Raw genomic sequence first — 17,956 nt, 5'->3', positions numbered from 1 at the left:
ATTCTGTACGTATAAAAAGTCACTTTTTGAGACCCCCTAAATAACGTTCGTTTTCGAAAATTAAATCGTTCGAACTAATTCCACAATTTCTTCAAGCCTCGTACTCGCTCCCACAATGGTGAAATCATTTCTAAAAATCCACGGAATTAAATTTGGATTTTTCGGGGTATTACACTGCTTTTTGCCTTTCATTTCCACCATCTAGGTTGGCTGGTCAGATACTATTCACAAAAGGTCACTCTGGGTCACTTTCTGGGTCAATTTCTTGACCTGCCAACGGACATTTGGTGACCTTTTGTGAACAGTATCTGACCAGCCAACCTAGATGGTGGAAATGAAAGGCAAAAAACAGTGAACAGTATTGACCTGCCAACCTCAACGGGTGGACTTACTCTTAGTTGTGAAGAAAGCTAAAATCCTGTCCTATCAAATTGCACAATCAGTGCTAAAAAATAAGTTGATCTCTCTTCCTTCCCCAGTTTTAGTATCTATCTGACCAAAAAAGAAGAAGAAGGTTTTAGCATCTAAAGGGAAAATGATCCAAACAGTGTCCCACTTTTTCGCCATTCTAAACTTTCGTACCTCAGTTTCCAAAACTATCAGATTGGTATCTGAAGTTCTCACCCCAACCCAATTTTGGTATCTGGAGCCGTTAGCTCCGTTACGGAGGCTACCAGCTGACATGTTTTTTCAACTCTGTATTTTGTTTTATGCAGTTCCTATAGGATTTTTGTCTTTTTGAAGCTTCCGCTTTGGATTTTAGTCGTTTTATTCGAGCATTGAATTGTAATTTGAGGGGTCTTTGGACCTCTTAAGCTTGACCGAGTGAGGTCGTATGATTTAATATCAATGGATCAGTCTTCCGTTGCTTAAAAAAAAAAAAACACAGAGGTTCATATTATAAATTTATAATATAGAAAAAGATCGAAGAAAAATAAAGGAAATAATGTTGTAGAGTGTGGCCCAAATCCGGAAATGCCAAGTGCTTTTATTTTTAAAATTAAAACTGGACCCAACAATTAGCAACCAAAACCAATTACTTTTGTTTTGGTAATGGACCAAGTTTATCTATTAAAGTTAATCAAGGAAAATTAAAAAAAAGCTCCCGACCTAGTGTCTACTAGGGCTTGGAAAAGGCATGACGGCTTTTCAATCTATTGAGATCCAACATATTTATAGGGAAGCAAATGGTCTAGCGGACCATCTTGTTTGTTTTAGATCATGTTTAGTTAGAGGAATTGCCTACTATTATTCAGAATATTTTCTACGAGGATCAATGTTATTATTCTTATGTAGCTCGGAGTTTAAGTTTTATGTCTCTCCGATGCAAAATTATAATTATAATATAATAAATGAAATCAGGCGTGGAGCTGAGACTCCCAATTAGACTGGGTTCCAAACCCTTTTTAAACAGGAAAAAAGAAAAAAAAAAGATGCTTTAAATAGAACATTGTAAGATAGAGTTACAAGACAATTAGTTGTAACCCTGAATGGAAACCAGAATCAAAATTCAATTAGATGTGAAAATAAGCAATCTTTCAGAAGTCATTAGAAGATCTACTAATGCTACTTACTCAAGATTGCTACTTACTCAAGATCTACTAATGTTTGTGAAGAAACAAGTTATATTGATTGGAATGAAATGTCTCGGTAAATATTTTCTTAAACATTCAACTCTATGTGAATAGTTTTTTTTTCATTTATTTGAGAATCTCGATGTGAATAGTTTACAAAGAACATATCAAGAAAACAAGTACAAACCGGCAATTTTGAATCTCAAAATACCATCACAGTTTCATTCATCTGCAAACAACAAATTAAATTTTAAAGAATATAACAAACTTTACAAATGGGATTCAAAGAAAAATGTAATTTAGTAACCCTAATGGCCTAATCTCAGTCCCAAAACAATTCCATCTACTAATCATGATCATAACCTTCACCAAAAAAAGTGGTGAACGATTTCTTGAGTTAATTGAACATTTAACTCGCTCCTAACTCCCCCTTTTTTTTTTCTTTGTTTTTTTTTTGCTCTAACCCTAATTTCGCAGTAACCAAGAATCAATTAAACCATAATGAAATCAAGAAGCCGACGCCGTTTTGGACATTACGGAGAGCCGGCTCGGCTTGGGTTGGAAATCGGCTCGGCGCCGCTGATTGTGAGCCGTGGGTCTGATCAGAGCCGCCAAAGCACGCTTCACCAAGTCCCCTTCCACTCCTCCGATTCTCACCAACGAGTTATTCATCGCCGACCTTCGATAGTTGAGCCTGATATTCGAGTTGTACGACGACGCCGTTTGGCTGCTCGAGTTCGATCGGCTAGCGCCGCCACGCGGCGCGTTCCTATGCATGGCGCAGCGGAAGGAGCCTGGGTGCGTCGAAGGGGAACAGAGGCACGCTTTCTTGGTGCCAGCCACCGGCGTCCCGCTCTTCTGGCCGTTGCTTTGGTTCTTGACGTTGTCGGCGAACGGGTTCTTGACCGTCATCGAACGGCTGGGAGTGCTCGGGAGGTCGACCGCGAACCGGACGGAGGAGGACAATGAGGTGGAAATGGAGTTGCCGGGCACGGGATGGCGCGTGGAGGAGGCGGGGCGCGTCAAGAATTGTGAAGAAGTGGCGGAGAAACTGGATGAGGTCGACGACGCGAAGCCATAAGCCGATAGGGGTAGGAGAGGCCGAGATCTGTAACAGGGCTCCAAGAACGTTTTTTCTTTCGACGACGTTGAAGAAATCACCGCCATTGTCGCAGAGCCGAGAGAGAAAGAAGCAGTTTCTTGGTTGGTTTCTTGAAGAAGAAGAAGGAGGAGAGTTCGAATTTCTTTGTGTGTGTTTTGGGAAAGCGCCGTTTTAACAATGCCCTAGAACGTGCTAAGGGGGTATATATATAGAGTCACTTGGTTGTAATTTTAGCGTGTTTTGTAGGTTGATTCTAGTTGCGGATTTTTGAGGCGGTTGAGCGACAGTAGGCCCTTTGGTTAGGAACAATCCGCTAAACCAAATGTGGTTAGGATTTCACTTTCGGGCCCAATGCCAACATAACTTGGTCCGGTTGTATTAGGATTTCTATTCCTAATGGGATTAGGTTTTCTATTCTCAGTTGGATTATGTTTTTCATGAAGAGATTATTGAAGAGATATTGAATACATCTAATGAAGAGATTATCATGACATTTCTGTTCTACTAATTGTTTCTCTAAAAGAGGTATTTCAGTAATTACCTTGAGTAACTATTTGCTACAACATGAAAAAATACATACCAAATTTGGTGCACGCATTGCAAAAAATTAAGGATGAAATTCAATTCGGTTTAGATGCAAGGAAAAACCAAATGACTATAGAAGCATATTTTGAGAAATAGTTAAATTGAGAAAGTAGAAGTTGTTAAAAGTTTCTTAATATGTATTATGAATTTTTATGTGCTATTTCTTTTATGTATTTGTTCAATTATTAATTTAAAAAAATTCTGGATTTTTAGAAAAATTATCTTATGCATTTAGCAAGATTATTATTTTAGTACACTAGCTCAAGTTGGTACCAAAGAAATTTATTACTTAACTGAGACTATTAATTTATCAAATATTAATTAGTTATCGATATTTTACTCTATCCAATATTTGATATTAAAAAATTAACAGAATAAGGTTATTATAGTAATTGATTGAATAAATTGCTTATTGTCTAATTTCTATTTTTCAGTTCTTTTCTATCCTCTTTTCCATCTCTCTCTTTTACTCAAAAACTAAAATAACTCTAGCTCTGCTAGGGTTTACTCGAAGACTGCCGTTTTCGACAAAATCTCATCACCATGGATGGTGGTGCATCTGCGACTAGGTGGGCGTGGCACTGGTCCCTCTTTTCTGGTTGGTGTGAGGGTAGCGGTGGCGGGGTTCGTCGACGTTTTTCCCTATCTCTGGGCCTTTGGCTGTTCATTGCTTTCGTCGTCGTGGTCGCTGGGAGGGTGATGAGTCTGGCATCGTCTCAGGTTCTAATTTCTCTTGATGACAGTTTAGTGTTGGATTGCTTCATTACTAAAAGAAGAATGAAGAGGGTTTGTTAGACAAAATTCAAAATTTTGATAGAAATGACCTTAGAAAATTAATAAACTTTGAGAATTAATTAAATCACAAGGACAATTATGACATTTACAAAATATATTTTTATTAAAAAAATAAACAAAAAAAGAACCCACAACCCACTTTTCTCTCCCATTATATTTTCTCTGCAATAACCGTTTTATTTTTTATTTTCAGAAAAAAAAAAAAAACTTGCACATGCAGAGCATATGGGGAGAAAGGCTAGTTATTATTAAGAGAAGAGGTGTTATTAGCCAGAACCAAAATTGTTGATAGAAATGACTGACTTGATACACATTTACGCAAGCGTACGTATCATTGTCAAGATAGGGAAGTATTAAGCCCAAAATTATCGTACCACGGGGATTAGTGGCTAACCCACAATCCTTGGGTAGTCGGAATTAGAGTCACTAAGAAAACAAAACAAAATGAAAAGAAAAATAAATAAAAATGCTACTCTAAGGCACCAAGCCTTAGTAGTGCTTGGCTTTGGTTCTCACCAAAGCCTAATCAAAGCTACAATCTTACTGATAGATATTTATAATGAGTCGAATTTGTCACCAAAAATTGTAAATTGCAAGAATTTAAATGAAAGGTTTAACTAACAACTAAATTAAATTAAGGAAAGAAAAGTAAGAAATGAAAATTAGGTCACTAGGGTATCCTCCTAGCCAAATTCTATGCATAAATATATCTCGGTAATGGTCATTCAATTCATAATAGCTTCAAGAACCGTACCTAAGGCTTTTCAAGGCTCATGGGTCATTAGATTCCTTATATGATATTTCTACTCCGGATCAAGGGCCGTAAAAACTCAATTGGGACAATCCAGAGCCTTGTTAGGACCTCTAGTTACCCCAAAAGGCGAAGTGTTCTAGAATCAAGGTTCCCAAACTAGCCAATACGTCAATCAAAATTGGTATTGTAACTAACCATGTTCTAAACTAGTGTCCTAGCTATAAATTAGAAAGGTGATTAGGCTCCCTAATTTGTTCTAGATATGCTCATCGACACACTCAAGAGTTAATAAAGCTCCTAATCATGCATCCACTACAAGAAAAGTAGTCTACCACAACATCCACTCAAGAGTTCTTTATTCCATACTTGTGGCAGCTAGTACTATCCCACTGGTAACGCTCATCTCCTTATAGTGGAAAAGGATAAGAAAGAAGAATGCTTATTTTATTTTATATGTCCTCTGTCCTAATAACTTAGGGCAGGGACATTAGAACTTCGGTTTGATTTATTTCCTGATTAAAAGTGCTTCACTAGCATGTAAAGTGAAATACATATTCTTTTGTGCAGAAACAGAGTGATTATGAAGTGGTGTCCGACAATCATGTAAATGGAGGCCTTCTGTATATGTTGAGTGGTGAGGAGAGAGTATTCATGTAGTATACTTTTTTTTTAGGGGAAGAAAGTAGTTCTGTTAGAGAAATGCAGTACCTGCCACCAATAAGACCACATTATATTCTAGTCCTTCAGCATTGTGCTTAACAAATCCATTGGGAATGTTGTGTCTTGAACTAATATATACTGAAATATGTTATAACAACGTATTCAGTAATATGACAACATACCATGTATGTTGTTGAAAACTAAAGACAACATGCTGAGAGTGTTGTTAAAACTTACAACAAGCGCTTGAAACGTTGTCGAAAATTTTTGACAACGTGCAAAGCTCATTGTTGAATAATTACAACAACGTGCTTTGCCTCTTTTCAACAACATGCAAAGCACGATGTTAAGGACTCGTAGACTTTTAATGACTTTGGCATCTACAACATGCGCCAAACGTTGTCAAAAGTGATTGACAACGTGAATTGCATGTTGTTAAACATGTTTTTTCTTGTAGTGATCTAAGCCAAATATTATAGATTAGAACATATGCTATACATGAAATTGCAAAATCATTAAATCAAAACATATTTATTACATAAAATCCATGCTAGGGCTCAAACCTTAGTTTCCTAGATAGACTACTCACAACCCATCCACAAATCAACAACAATATACATCAATTAAATAGGTAAAGGTGAAGAGGAGAGAGAAGTAACAAGAACAAGTCACAAATTGCTATGAAGCAATTATGACAAGCCATGATTTATGGCTTCTCATTTTACCCAATCTCAAATCTTGATACTCCTTGATGCTCTTTGAAATCCTTTGAAAGATTGATGAAGATTTGATGGTGGAAAAGTGAGGAAAAGAAAAATGAGAAATACAAATGGAAATGGTGGCTGGTCTCGGTGTTAGACAGAGAGAGAATGATGGGATAGAGTGATGAGGGTTGGTCTGATGGGAAAGGGCAGAAGCCCTTCCCTTTGCGTTGCGGCGCTGTAGGTTTCACTTCAAAGAAGGGCATGGATGATTATATATGGTGGCGTGCTGTTGCAAAGAAGAGAGATGACTGATTAGATGGGTGGCTGTGATTGCAAGAGAAAGAAAATGGATGGGACAACTGTAAACACCAGATGGAACAGTAACTCTATGTATTTGAATATCAAACAAGGCTTTGTATATCAACAACACAATTAAGAAGACCTCAACAATTTGATGACGCAGTGTAAACCTCACCACTGAGGAAACTTCACTGCGTGGCTTTTAACGTATCCAACACGAGGAACAAATCCACTATTAAATCAAATCGTTACAGATCACAAGTCGTGGTATTCAACACAACCACGTTACTAGCAACACAGCTAACTTGTATACAATTTGAAAAGCCTACACTACAAACTCAAAGATGCCTAACACCGAAAACTCTAATTCACAATGCAGTTTAAAGAACCTTTTATAGAGGAGCAAAACTCCCCTTCAATCAAATCTCTTCTTGTCACAAAAACAAGATAAACATGGAAATGTTTTAAAACTGATTTCGATAAACAATCAATACATTCTAACTTTTTGAAAATCCAATCTATAATTGATATGCATATCAAAAACTTTTTAATGCAGATAAGTATCTTAAATCAATTTAATCAATATGCATATCAATTTAGAATCATGTTAATGATATAGAATGAATACCATCTTTAACTCAAGATCAGTGAGGCGATTCTTCTTGATTTTCTCTTCATGATCTGATTCTGCAATCTTCCACTTTGTTTCCTTGAACCACCGGGAAGGCAGGAGAATTATTCTCGAATCCACTGACTTTTTGTTCTCCTTGTGACCATGGGAAAGCATGTGTTGAATGGTAACAACCCAATATACTTACAATCTCCCCCTTTGGGCATTCCCATTCAACACATGATTTTTCCATCTTTTTATCCTGCATATTAGTTTTCACAGATAGACACTAATCACTAACCAAGGGGTGCTACTTGAATTTAGGAATCAGTTTCCATCCTTTTCCAGATCCAAGCCACCAAAACAAATATTAAATAAAATAGTAATAATAATAAGCATCCCAGTAGTTTGTGCTTATGCACTTACAACCCAAAACAAAGTAATAATTTTTTTTTGTCCAACAAAAATTAAAATGCAGAAACAGAAAAAAAATAAAAAGATGAAAAGTCTTTTTCTTCTCCCCCTTTGAATGGGAAGGTACATCAAACTCCTCCATCAGCTTGGTCACGGTGTCCTGAAACTCCTCGCTATCCATGGAAGCAGTGCTGTCCTCTGGTGCATCTTCCTCCTTGACATCGGTGGATGGACCAGGAGCGCCAAACCCAGGAGGGTGGTGCTGCATGTTCCGGACTTCCTTGATGAGGTTAGTCAGAGTGTGGTGGGTGCGTACGAGGAGGAGTGCATATCATCCATGTCATTGGTGAGGCAAGTGATCCGCCAGTCAGCCACCAGGATGTTGTCACGAAGACTGTCCAAAGAGACCGGAGGAGGCAAGGCAGAGGAAGTTGCCTCAGTAGGAAGATGAGAAGACTGACGAGAGGGAGGAGGAGGACTCCAGCTCCGTTCGCGATGCATGCCAGGATGGAGGACGCCGGCTCTGGCAGCGGCCTGGTGGCCCTCCTCGGGAGGAGGAAGACGCCGGTGTCCACCAATGCGTGAGGTGATTTTAGTGCGAACCATTATGAGAGAAGTAGAGTTGGAAAAACCTGCACACTTAGACAAACCAGAGTGAAATCCGAGAGAGATATGATAGATGGTATTTATATCGAACCAGTAGGGTTAGGGAAATCGAAGAGACATGCCAGTTGGAGATAGCGTTTTCAAGAAGGAGAGAAATTATTACAAGTTATGATTCCGAGATACACGCATGCAAATAACTTCTCCCTCTCAACTTATGCTTAACCAGTAAGGAAATTAAGTTCAACCAGATGGCAGTCAGAGAGAGAAATATAGATTCTATAATCTGCAATTATATCACACAATCTATTCCCCTGCTAAGTATCAAGGCAATGAATGCAGTTGTCATATCGAAAGGAGAAAATATAGCATAGTTGAAGCACAGAGAGCATAAGTCACTTAGTGAAAGAAACATATTTCATAGCATCAATCATGATGTATTCTATCAACAAATAGGATTGGTACTCATTATTAGACCTTAAGGAGTAAACCTGTGACAAAAGTGAGTATAAGCAGTACTTGGGGCTTAGAAACAGGTTTAGTGAAAGAGAGGAGAAGTGAAGGAGGAGAACTGGACATATGAACTGGGCTCAGGAGATCTCCTAGGAGAGATAGGAAACATTGTTCCAAAGAGATTAAAGTAGTTGAGTCATAGACTTCTTTAATTTGTAACAGCACAAACTCATGTAGCAAGACACATCCCAGTAGCTCCCAGACCAGATGATCTTAGGGTACTAAGCATAACAAGGATGCTCCATGGAGAGTGTCTTGAGTTGTGGTTTGTATTTTCACAATTGATATACATAGGTCACCAACCAACTCGTTTCTTGCAAAACCGTGGAAAGTTCACCACAACCAGGGCCTGATTACTTTGAGAGGAGGGATATATTTATCCATTCTCGTTTCTTACAAATCCTAGAAAGTTCACCACAACTAGGACCTGATTACTTTGAGAAGAGGGAATGAACCATCTGAGCATTTTAAGCAATTCTCCTTCTTTACCGATACTCTCTTGACAAGAAACAAGAAACATGCCACCACATAAAGCTATAAGTGAAGTGCATAACAAAGTTACCGGATTAAGTGACTAAACATGAGTACACAATTATTTGTCCAGAATAAGACATGATAACAATGGACACTTAACTGATGATATGTGCAGTTCACTAAGGGCAATGGTCAAAGTACACTAAGATAATAATTTTCTCTCCCGACAGTGGACAGACATTGTGGTGCCTCAATACTTAGAACATATCCCTAGAGCATTTCTCAATAGTTCAAACCTTGCAGTGTCTAGTGGCTTTGTGAACAGATCAGCTAACTGACTGTCGGTGGGGACAAAGCTTAACTCAAGTATATTCTACTCAACCAAATCCCTAATAAAGTGATATCGAAGATCAATGTGCTTTGTTCTAGAGTGTTGAACAAGATTTTTTGTGATGTTAATAGCACTTGTGTTGTCACAGAAGATAGACAACTTACTGCCGTAGTCATGGAACATTTGTTTCATCCAAAGCATTTGCGTGCAGCAACTCCCAGTGGGAACATACTCAGCCTCAGCAGTAGATAGGGAAATGCAATTTTGCTTCTTACTATGCCAAGCAACTAGATTGTTGCCAATGAAGAAGCATCCCCCAGAGGTGCTTTTTCTGTCCTTGAAGTTCCCTCCCCAGTCAGCATCAGAATATCCTGCAATTTTCACATTAGTGTCAAAGGTATAGAAAATACCACAGGTAACGGTACCAGCAACATATCGGATGATCCGTTTGACAGCTTCTAAGTGAGATTCTTTAGGATTTGCTTGAAATCGAGCACACACTCCCACACTGTAGGAGATATCGGGTCTACTAGCAGTGAGATAGAGCAAGCTGCCAATCATACTTCTGTAGAGTGTAGAATCAACGGATGTTCCATCGTGATCTTCACTCAGCTTTGTAGTGGTGCTCATGGGACTGTTGACCACCTTCTTGGATTGAAGTCCAAATTTCTTGATCATATTTTCAGCATATTTGGTTTGAGAAAGAAATACACCTGTGTTAAGCTGTTTTACTTGTAATCCAAGAAAAAATGTTAGTTCACCACACATACTCATTTCAAATTCACTTTCCATGATTGACTGAAATTCTTGAACTAGATGCCTAGATGTAGAGCCAAAGACAATGTCATCAACATATACTTGAGCAATAATAACATCAGAGTTTTCATGTTTCACAAATAAGGTCTTATCAATGGATCCCCAAGTGTACCCTTTTCCCACAAGATAAGTGGAAAGCCTTTCATACCAGGCTCGTGGAGCCTGCTTTAGTCCATACAAGGCTTTCTTGAGTCTGTAGACATGGTCTAGGTTATGTGGATCTTTGAAACCCTAAGGTTGTTCCACATAAACTTCTTCTTGCAATATCCCATTCAGAAATGCAGTTTTGACATCCATTTGAAACAGTTTGAACCTGAGATGACACGCTACAGACATGAGTAATCTTACAGATTCTAGTCTAGCCACAGGGGAAAATGTTTCATCAATATCAAGACCTTCAACCTGTGAGTATCCCTGTGCAACCAGCCTAGCTTTGTTTCTAATGACATTCCCTTTTTCATCACTTTTATTTCTGAAAATCCATTTAGTTCCTATGACATTGCAATTACCAGGTCTTGGTACTAAGTACCACACATCATTCCTAGTGAAATGATTTAATTCTTCCTGCATAGCACTAATCCATTGATAATCCAATAAGGCTTCCTTAGCATTTTTTGGTTCAACCAATGACACAAAACCAAACTGTGATATTATATTTATGTTCAACAGATTTTCAGAGATAAAGCAAAGCAATACATTGTCATGGCTTACCTGATCTTGACTTACCTGTGCGGCAGCTTGACTTCTAGTTCTTAGGCCATCTGAAACTTTCCCAATGATGTCTCGACTAGAATGATCCTTTTGAACTTGTTTGAAACCTTGTCTCATTGTCGGAGCAGGTTCAAAAATGCTGTCAGTCATTTCCTCTTCCTCATCATTGTTTGACTTAGATTCTGGCAGTGTGTTTGAGGTTGAAGAAGTATCTGCATATGACTCTTCCTGCTTGACAAACTGATCATCAATAGAGACATTGATAGATTCCATCACCACACGAGTTCTCTTGTTGTAAACTCGATATGCCCTACTATTCAGGGAGTAACCTAGGAACACACCTTCATCACTTCTTGCATCGAATTTCCCAAGATGTTCTCGATCCCTTAAAATGTAGCAGATACTTCCAAAAACATGAAAGTGTCCTACATTTGGTTTTTTACCTTTCCAAAGTTCATATGCTGTTTTGTCAGTGCCCGGTCTGAGACAGACTCGATTTATGGTGTAGCAAGCAGTGCTTATAGCTTCAGCCCAAAAGTTGGTGCTAAGACTTGCATCATGTAACATGACCCTGGCCATATCCAACATGACTCTGTTCTTCCTCTCAACAATTCCATTTTGCTGAGGAGTGATTGGGGCTGAAAACTCATGGGAAACACCAAGCTCATTGAAATAGTTAGTAAAAGCAGCATTTTTAAACTCAGTTCCATTATCAGATCTGACTCTTACCATACATAGATTAGATGATTGCTTCTCTATCAACATTTTCTGACTTAGGCTTTTAAAAGATTCAAATGTTTCAGCTTTGTCTTTCAGAAAATTTACCCATGTAAATCTTGAAAAAATCATCTACCACTACCAACATATAGATTTTACCTCCAATACTTTCGGTTTGAGCTGGTCCCATAAGATCCATATGAGCAGTTCCATAACTTTTGTGGTTGTAGCTGAGTTCACCACTTTGTGAGGAGTCTTGATCTGCTTCCCAATTCTGCAGCCTCCACACATCTTATCTGTCTTGCCTTTTAGGGATGGCAAGCCTCTGACACATTGCTTGGAAGATAACTTTAACAGATCTTGATAGTTCACATGTCCAAGTCTCCTGTGCCATAATTCAAATGTCTCCTCTGTGGATCGCATTGAAAGACATGACTGCGTAGAAGAAGATTCAGTAGCTTTAATATGGTAACAGTTATCAAATGATCTCTTACCTCCCATGATGCCTTCCCCTCTGTGATTTAACACTAGACATCGTTGTTTATTGAACCACACATCTTCATAGTCATCAGCCAAGTGACTAACACTAATTAAATTTGTTGTCAGCCCTTCAACATAGAGTACATTCTTGAGATTTGGAATGCCAGGTGTATTGACAGTGCCTCGTGCTAGTATGCTTGCTTTTCTCCCATCACCAAAGGTGACAGATCCTGTTGTGCATTCATCCTCAAAGGAAGAGAACCATGCTTTGTCTCCAGTCATGTGTCGAGAACAGCCACTATCAACATACCAGAAATCTTTGCGTTTGTCCTCCAAAGCAGTTAGAGAAACTAGACAGGTGGCCTCAATATGTGTCACTTTTTCACCTGGTTTCACACATGTGATAAGACAAGTAGCATAAGTGTGAGTAAGAGAACTGCTTTTCCTAGTCCAGACAGGTTTATCTTTGGCAATTTTTAAGTTGCTTTTAGAGAATAAATCAGTCAGCTTATTGATAAGCTCCTTTTGCTCTTTAAGTTCAATTTGTAGTGATTCTACACTACATTGAACAGGCTGTGCCTTAACAATTCTCTCGTTACATCTAGGTCTAATATGTCCTATCTTACCACAGTAATGACAGGTAGGAATAAAATTCTTAGGCTTGAGATGCCTGTTTTGACCAGTAGCAGTTCCTTGGTCAACCTTTACCTGTTGAGCATATTTATGCTCCTTGATCCTTTTGACAAGTTCAGTGCTGGATTGGTCATTCTCAACAGTTTTTCGAGATTCTTTTACAAACTTTGTACCTTTGGAACTTTCACCAGAGTAGCCAAGTCCAGAAGTGTCATGTGGAGCTTTACCTGATCCAAACAGTTTGGATACAGCTCCTGAACTAATGTCGAACTTGGTAAATTTTTCTTGTGTGATTTTTAGTTCATCCTGCAAGGAATCAATTTCTGTTAGCAAATTTAAGTTCAAAGCATGTTGCCCTTTTACCTCAAGTTCCAGCACTTTGATTTTTTTATTGAGTTCCAAACGCTCGTTGTTCCATGCTGACACTTCTTCGTCATTTGACACATTTGCTAATTCATCAGCGAACCTATTCCGTTCTTGATCCAACAAGGTCTGAGATTCCTTTAACAGGTGCTGCATCTCTCCTTTTTCAGCCTTTAACATCTCAACTTCTCTTTCCAATTCCATGTTCTTGATCAATGTGGCTTTTGATGCCTTGTAGAGTTGCTTGCAGCGGATAGTAGTTTCATCATCTGAGAATATCTCATCACTCTCAGAGTCAGCTAATAAGGATGATGCAAATGCCACATTTTCAACTTCCTGAGTTTCTTCATCACTCCATGTTGAGAGTAGCGACTTATTTTGACTGTTCCCATGTTTTCTATTTCCACAGTCAGTGGAAATATGACCATAACCGGCACATTCATAACACTTGGTTTTTCCTGAATGAGTTCCTTTGAAGCTACCTTTCCCATTCTTCCCACTGTAATCACTACTTCAATTACTGCTACTGTGAAAATTTTTTCGGGGAGCATTGGGATTCCTCATAGAGTTCTTGCTTTTGAGAAACTTCTTGAACTCCTTTGTTAAGAGAGTAAGGTCAAGTGTTTCTTCTTCTTCTTCTACCTCTTTCACTGCCTTGAAGGCTACACCCTTAGATTTCTTCTCAGGCTTTAACCTCACCTCATAGGTTTTGAGATTTCCGATGAGCTCATCAAGTGGATACTCATCAATATCAAATGAGTCCTCTATACTAGTGACTTTTGAATGAATTTTTTTTGGCAAGGCCCTGAGTATCTTTTTGACTATCTTATCTTCATCAAAGGGTGCCCCCAGACTACGACATTGGCCGGAAATTTTAAGAATTCTACCATGAAAATCATCCACGGTTTCATCATCTCCCATAGTCATAGTTTCGAACTCAAAGATCAATGCTTGTAATTTCTGTGCACGTACCTTTTTATTTCATTCGTATGTAGTTTGCAGAAGATCCCATGCCTGTTTGGCAGTGTTACAATGACTGATCCTCAGTTTTTCCTGTTCAGAGAGGGCTGTGAAAATGCTATTCTTAGCTTTGAAATCTGCTTGCGGATCACGAACTTCTTCCTCAGTCCAGTCCTTCCTTGGTTTGGGAGTGTCAGTGGAAGAGCTTTCTCCTTTTGCTTTTACAATAGGTACCTTCCAGCCATTTTCTACAATATTCCACACATGTTCATGTTGAGCATAGAGATATGATTTCATGTATATCTTCCCCTGTGTATATTTTTCACATCCGCCATCGAACCATGGAGGACTATTTACAGATCCACCAGCAACCCTGTCACGTGAATGGTCCATCGTCACAGTAACCTACTAGAAAATCCTAGAACCTGCTCTGATGCCAATTGTAAACACCAGATGCCAACCTGCTCTGATACTTACAACAACTCTCGGTCAAAGATCAAGTAGAAAGATCGCATGAGCTGGGCTTTAATTATGCAAACCATCATTCACCGTTTTGAGAGCGAATTAAGATTAGAAAAGATAGATTCATGTTCTTCTAAAAAAAAAAAAGAAGATAGATTCATGCCACATGTCATGGGTTTATTGGGTAAGCCAAACAATAGAGCACGTGCATGCATGCTTAGAGGTTTAATTAACCAATTAGGCTTAATTAAGCAATTAACAAATTCACAATTTCATCATTTTGTCGAAAACTCAAATCTTAACCATTTTCGCTTCATTCTATCTCATATCCGCAACTCTGCTTATTTTCTACTAAATAAATAAAAATAGATTAATTACAGTATAATTTGCTTAAAGATTAACTTATTTCTAGTATTTTAGATATAATTACATGCATATAAATGCGTGTAATCAATGACCCCAAATATTAATATTTTTTTGAGAATTAATTACGTCATAAGAGCAATTATGACAATTATAAAATAATTTTTTATTAAAAAAATAAAAAAAGATCCAGAGCCCATTTTTCTCTCCCGCTATATTCTCTTTGCAATAATTGTTTTTTTTTCATTATATATTTGTTAACGTTTGGATCCGTGGGGATCTCTAGTTAGCTTAAGTGAGAGAGAGAGAAAGATTGACACGAGATGTATAGTGGTTCGCCTCCGCATGAGCGGGAGACTACGTCCACTTGAAAGCTATACTAGTGTGTCGAGCCTTGCGGCCTAACAAGATTACAAGAGATGTAATGAATGTGTAGTGTTGTGGGAGGGGGGCATTCCTTTTATAGATGAAGGAATGCCCTTTCTCTACTTGTTCTTCGATGTGGGACAAGTACCCACATAGTTCTAGTCTAGAAAGCCTAGAAGCATGTAGAAAGTCATGTTGTGGAGGCATGTTGGCAAGGGCGGGAAGGTGGCTTCCCGGTGGCGGATTTGTGACTTCCGGATACCGCCGCGTAGCCTGAACATAGGGCTATACGATGTATGTCTTGGTTGGGCCTTGCCATGTCTTGTGGATGTCCCAAAGTGGGTGTTACTTATGCTTGGTGATGTAGCAAATCCTCCATATTATTGGAGGTATGTACAAGTCCCCGAAGTCCCCAAGTAAGAGGAGCTTCTTGGTTGGGGAGTTCAAATCATGAAGTCATCAAGCATAAGTAACCGGGCGGTACGGAGCCCCTACAAGTCCCCGAACTCCGTAAGCAAGAAGGGACTCGTTAACCTGTACAATCAAAGACAAGAAGACAGGCATATGTAGAATGCTCGTTGCATTGGGCAACAAGATGTGAGTTGCATGGATATGGGTTGGCATATATAAACGTATGAGGTGCGTGATACATGTTGATGTATACACGCGAATGGCGCTGAGTACGATCGATTATGATGGACAAAACTCGAGAGCGTGTATGGCCGTGTGAGCATATGGATTGCATATGATAAACGTAAGTTGTATGAGCGCTGCGAAGGTAAGCGTTTGGTTGTCGCTCGTATTAATGGAACGCGAAAAGAATTCAATTTGTCGGGAGCGACAAATGGTAGAAGAATTCCATGTTCCATTAACGTGGTGGGATGAGCGGAAGCTCAATGGGATGCCGGGAAGGCATGAGCGGAAGCTCGTGAGCGGAAGCTCAATGGGGTGCCGGGAAGGCATGAGCGGAAGCTCGTGAGCGGAAGCTCAATGGGGTGCCGGGAAGGCATGAGCGGAAAGCTCAATGGGGCGCCAGGAAGGCATGAGCGGGAAGCTCGTGAGCGGAAGCTCAATGGGGTGCCGGGAAGGCATGAGCGGAAAGCTCAATGGGGCGCCGGGAAGGCATGAGCGGGAAGCTCGTGAGCGGAAGCTCAATGGGGTGGGCCCCTGCTAGGCCCCGCTAGAGAGTCCCCGACTCCCCAGCCATGTTTGTTGAGGGGGAGCTGCACGGAGCAGAGGGTGTTGGGAAGCGATCCCAATCTTTGGTACCCAAGCGTCGGGGTTAACTGCCGGATCAATGGCTGCCGTAGGCTGCGTTAACTAGTCCCTTGCTGCCGGATCAATGGCTATTATGAGGCGTTGCCTGACCGCCTTGTGCCAATTTGGAGGCGAGCGGAGTGTGACCCCGGCGGAGTTCCCTAGTAGAAGCCTCGTTAATGGATGTGGTACTAACTGTTTTGCAGCTTGTCAGAAAGAAGACTTAGGTGAGGAGAGCGGGAGCGGAGCTTTGGGCAGCTGATCCCTGGCCGGCGGAGTCTTGGCCGGCTGTAGCAGAGGCTTGCTTTGGCTAGAGGTTCACATCAGCGGAGCGCCACTGGTGTTGGGGAGCGGCACTGGTGGTGGTGTGAAGCTTGGTTAGCGGATGAGTTTCGCTGAGGTAGTCCGGCGGAGCTGGGCTCTCGCTAGCGGAGGATGGCAGCGGAGGCTCCTATCGGTGGCCTCTGGTTGGTCCGTCGGAGGAAGTTGGGCGGAGGATGCTGGGTGGCGGGCTGCTTTGGCCGGTGAGTTGGGCGGTGGTGTGCCGCCGGTGATTGCTAGCGGGGGAGTTCGGCGGAGCCTGGTGTGCACTTGGAGGTGCAGCTTGCAGCAGGGATTGCTCACCGGAGTCCGGCGGATGCTGAAAGTGTGGCAGAGACGCCGAGTTAAGCGGAGGTGCTGGTGGAGCAGAGGTGCTCGACGGTGTTTCACTCAGCGGTGGAGGCTAGCGGTGCTCTTCTTGGGCGGATGTGCTTTTCTTGGGCGGATGTGTGAAGAGTGAAGCATCATGTGGTGCTCATGAAGGAAATGAGAACCGCTGCCGCTGACGGAGTTCGGCGGAGGAACTAAGTCCGGCGGAGGAAGTTCGTCGGCGGAGGAAAGTAACAGCAGAGTGCAGTCCCCGACCTGGCAGTTGGGCGGAGACCTGCGGTGGGCGGTGATTCCTGAGCGGTGGTACCTCAGCGGAGCGGTATGTGTGTTTCTGAGGCATGCCATGGCTGCTGGGTTGCAGCTGATGGTCGATGATAGTTCGGCGGTGCACAGTCCGGCGGAGGTGTGCCGCTGAAGGAGAGTTGGGCGGAGCTGTTCCCATCGGAGGAGCTGTGCCGAGCTGTTGTTGGCTCTTTTTACCGCTGAGCTGACGTTGGATTCCCAGAGCTGTAGCGGAGCCTTGCAGCGAGTGTGCAGCGGATCTCCGGAGCTGCCGAATGCAGGAGAGCTGCAGCCGATGGTGCGTCGTGGAAGAACACGTCGGTGTTGGCCGCTGATGAAGTTGGGCGGAGCGGTGCCGCTGACGGCGCTAGCCATCCTTGCTGCTGCCTGAACTTCGGTGGTGGTGCCTCAGTGGAAACATGGAGCTCAGCGGTTGCCGGAGGAGTTTGCTCAGCGGAGGCGCAGTTGGGCGGCCT

At 41.1% G+C, this 17,956-nt stretch overlaps 1 protein-coding gene across 1 annotated transcript; it reads right to left on the bottom strand.

The window, feature by feature from the left end:
• Nucleotides 1-1,864: 1,864 nt before the first annotated feature.
• Nucleotides 1,865-2,829, bottom strand: LOC133738430 (uncharacterized). Its single transcript, XM_062165971.1, has one exon. The coding sequence runs from the start codon at nucleotides 2,739-2,741 to the stop codon at nucleotides 2,082-2,084; it is 660 nt and encodes a 219-aa protein (XP_062021955.1). The 5' UTR covers nucleotides 2,742-2,829; the 3' UTR covers nucleotides 1,865-2,081.
• Nucleotides 2,830-17,956: the final 15,127 nt, after the last annotated feature.

This window comes from Rosa rugosa, chromosome 1, assembly GCF_958449725.1.
Source record: "Rosa rugosa chromosome 1, drRosRugo1.1, whole genome shotgun sequence".
NCBI lineage: Eukaryota > Viridiplantae > Streptophyta > Magnoliopsida > Rosales > Rosaceae > Rosa > Rosa rugosa.
The sequence above is the reverse complement of the archived record's forward strand: the minus strand, read 5'-3'. Positions and strand labels throughout refer to the sequence as shown.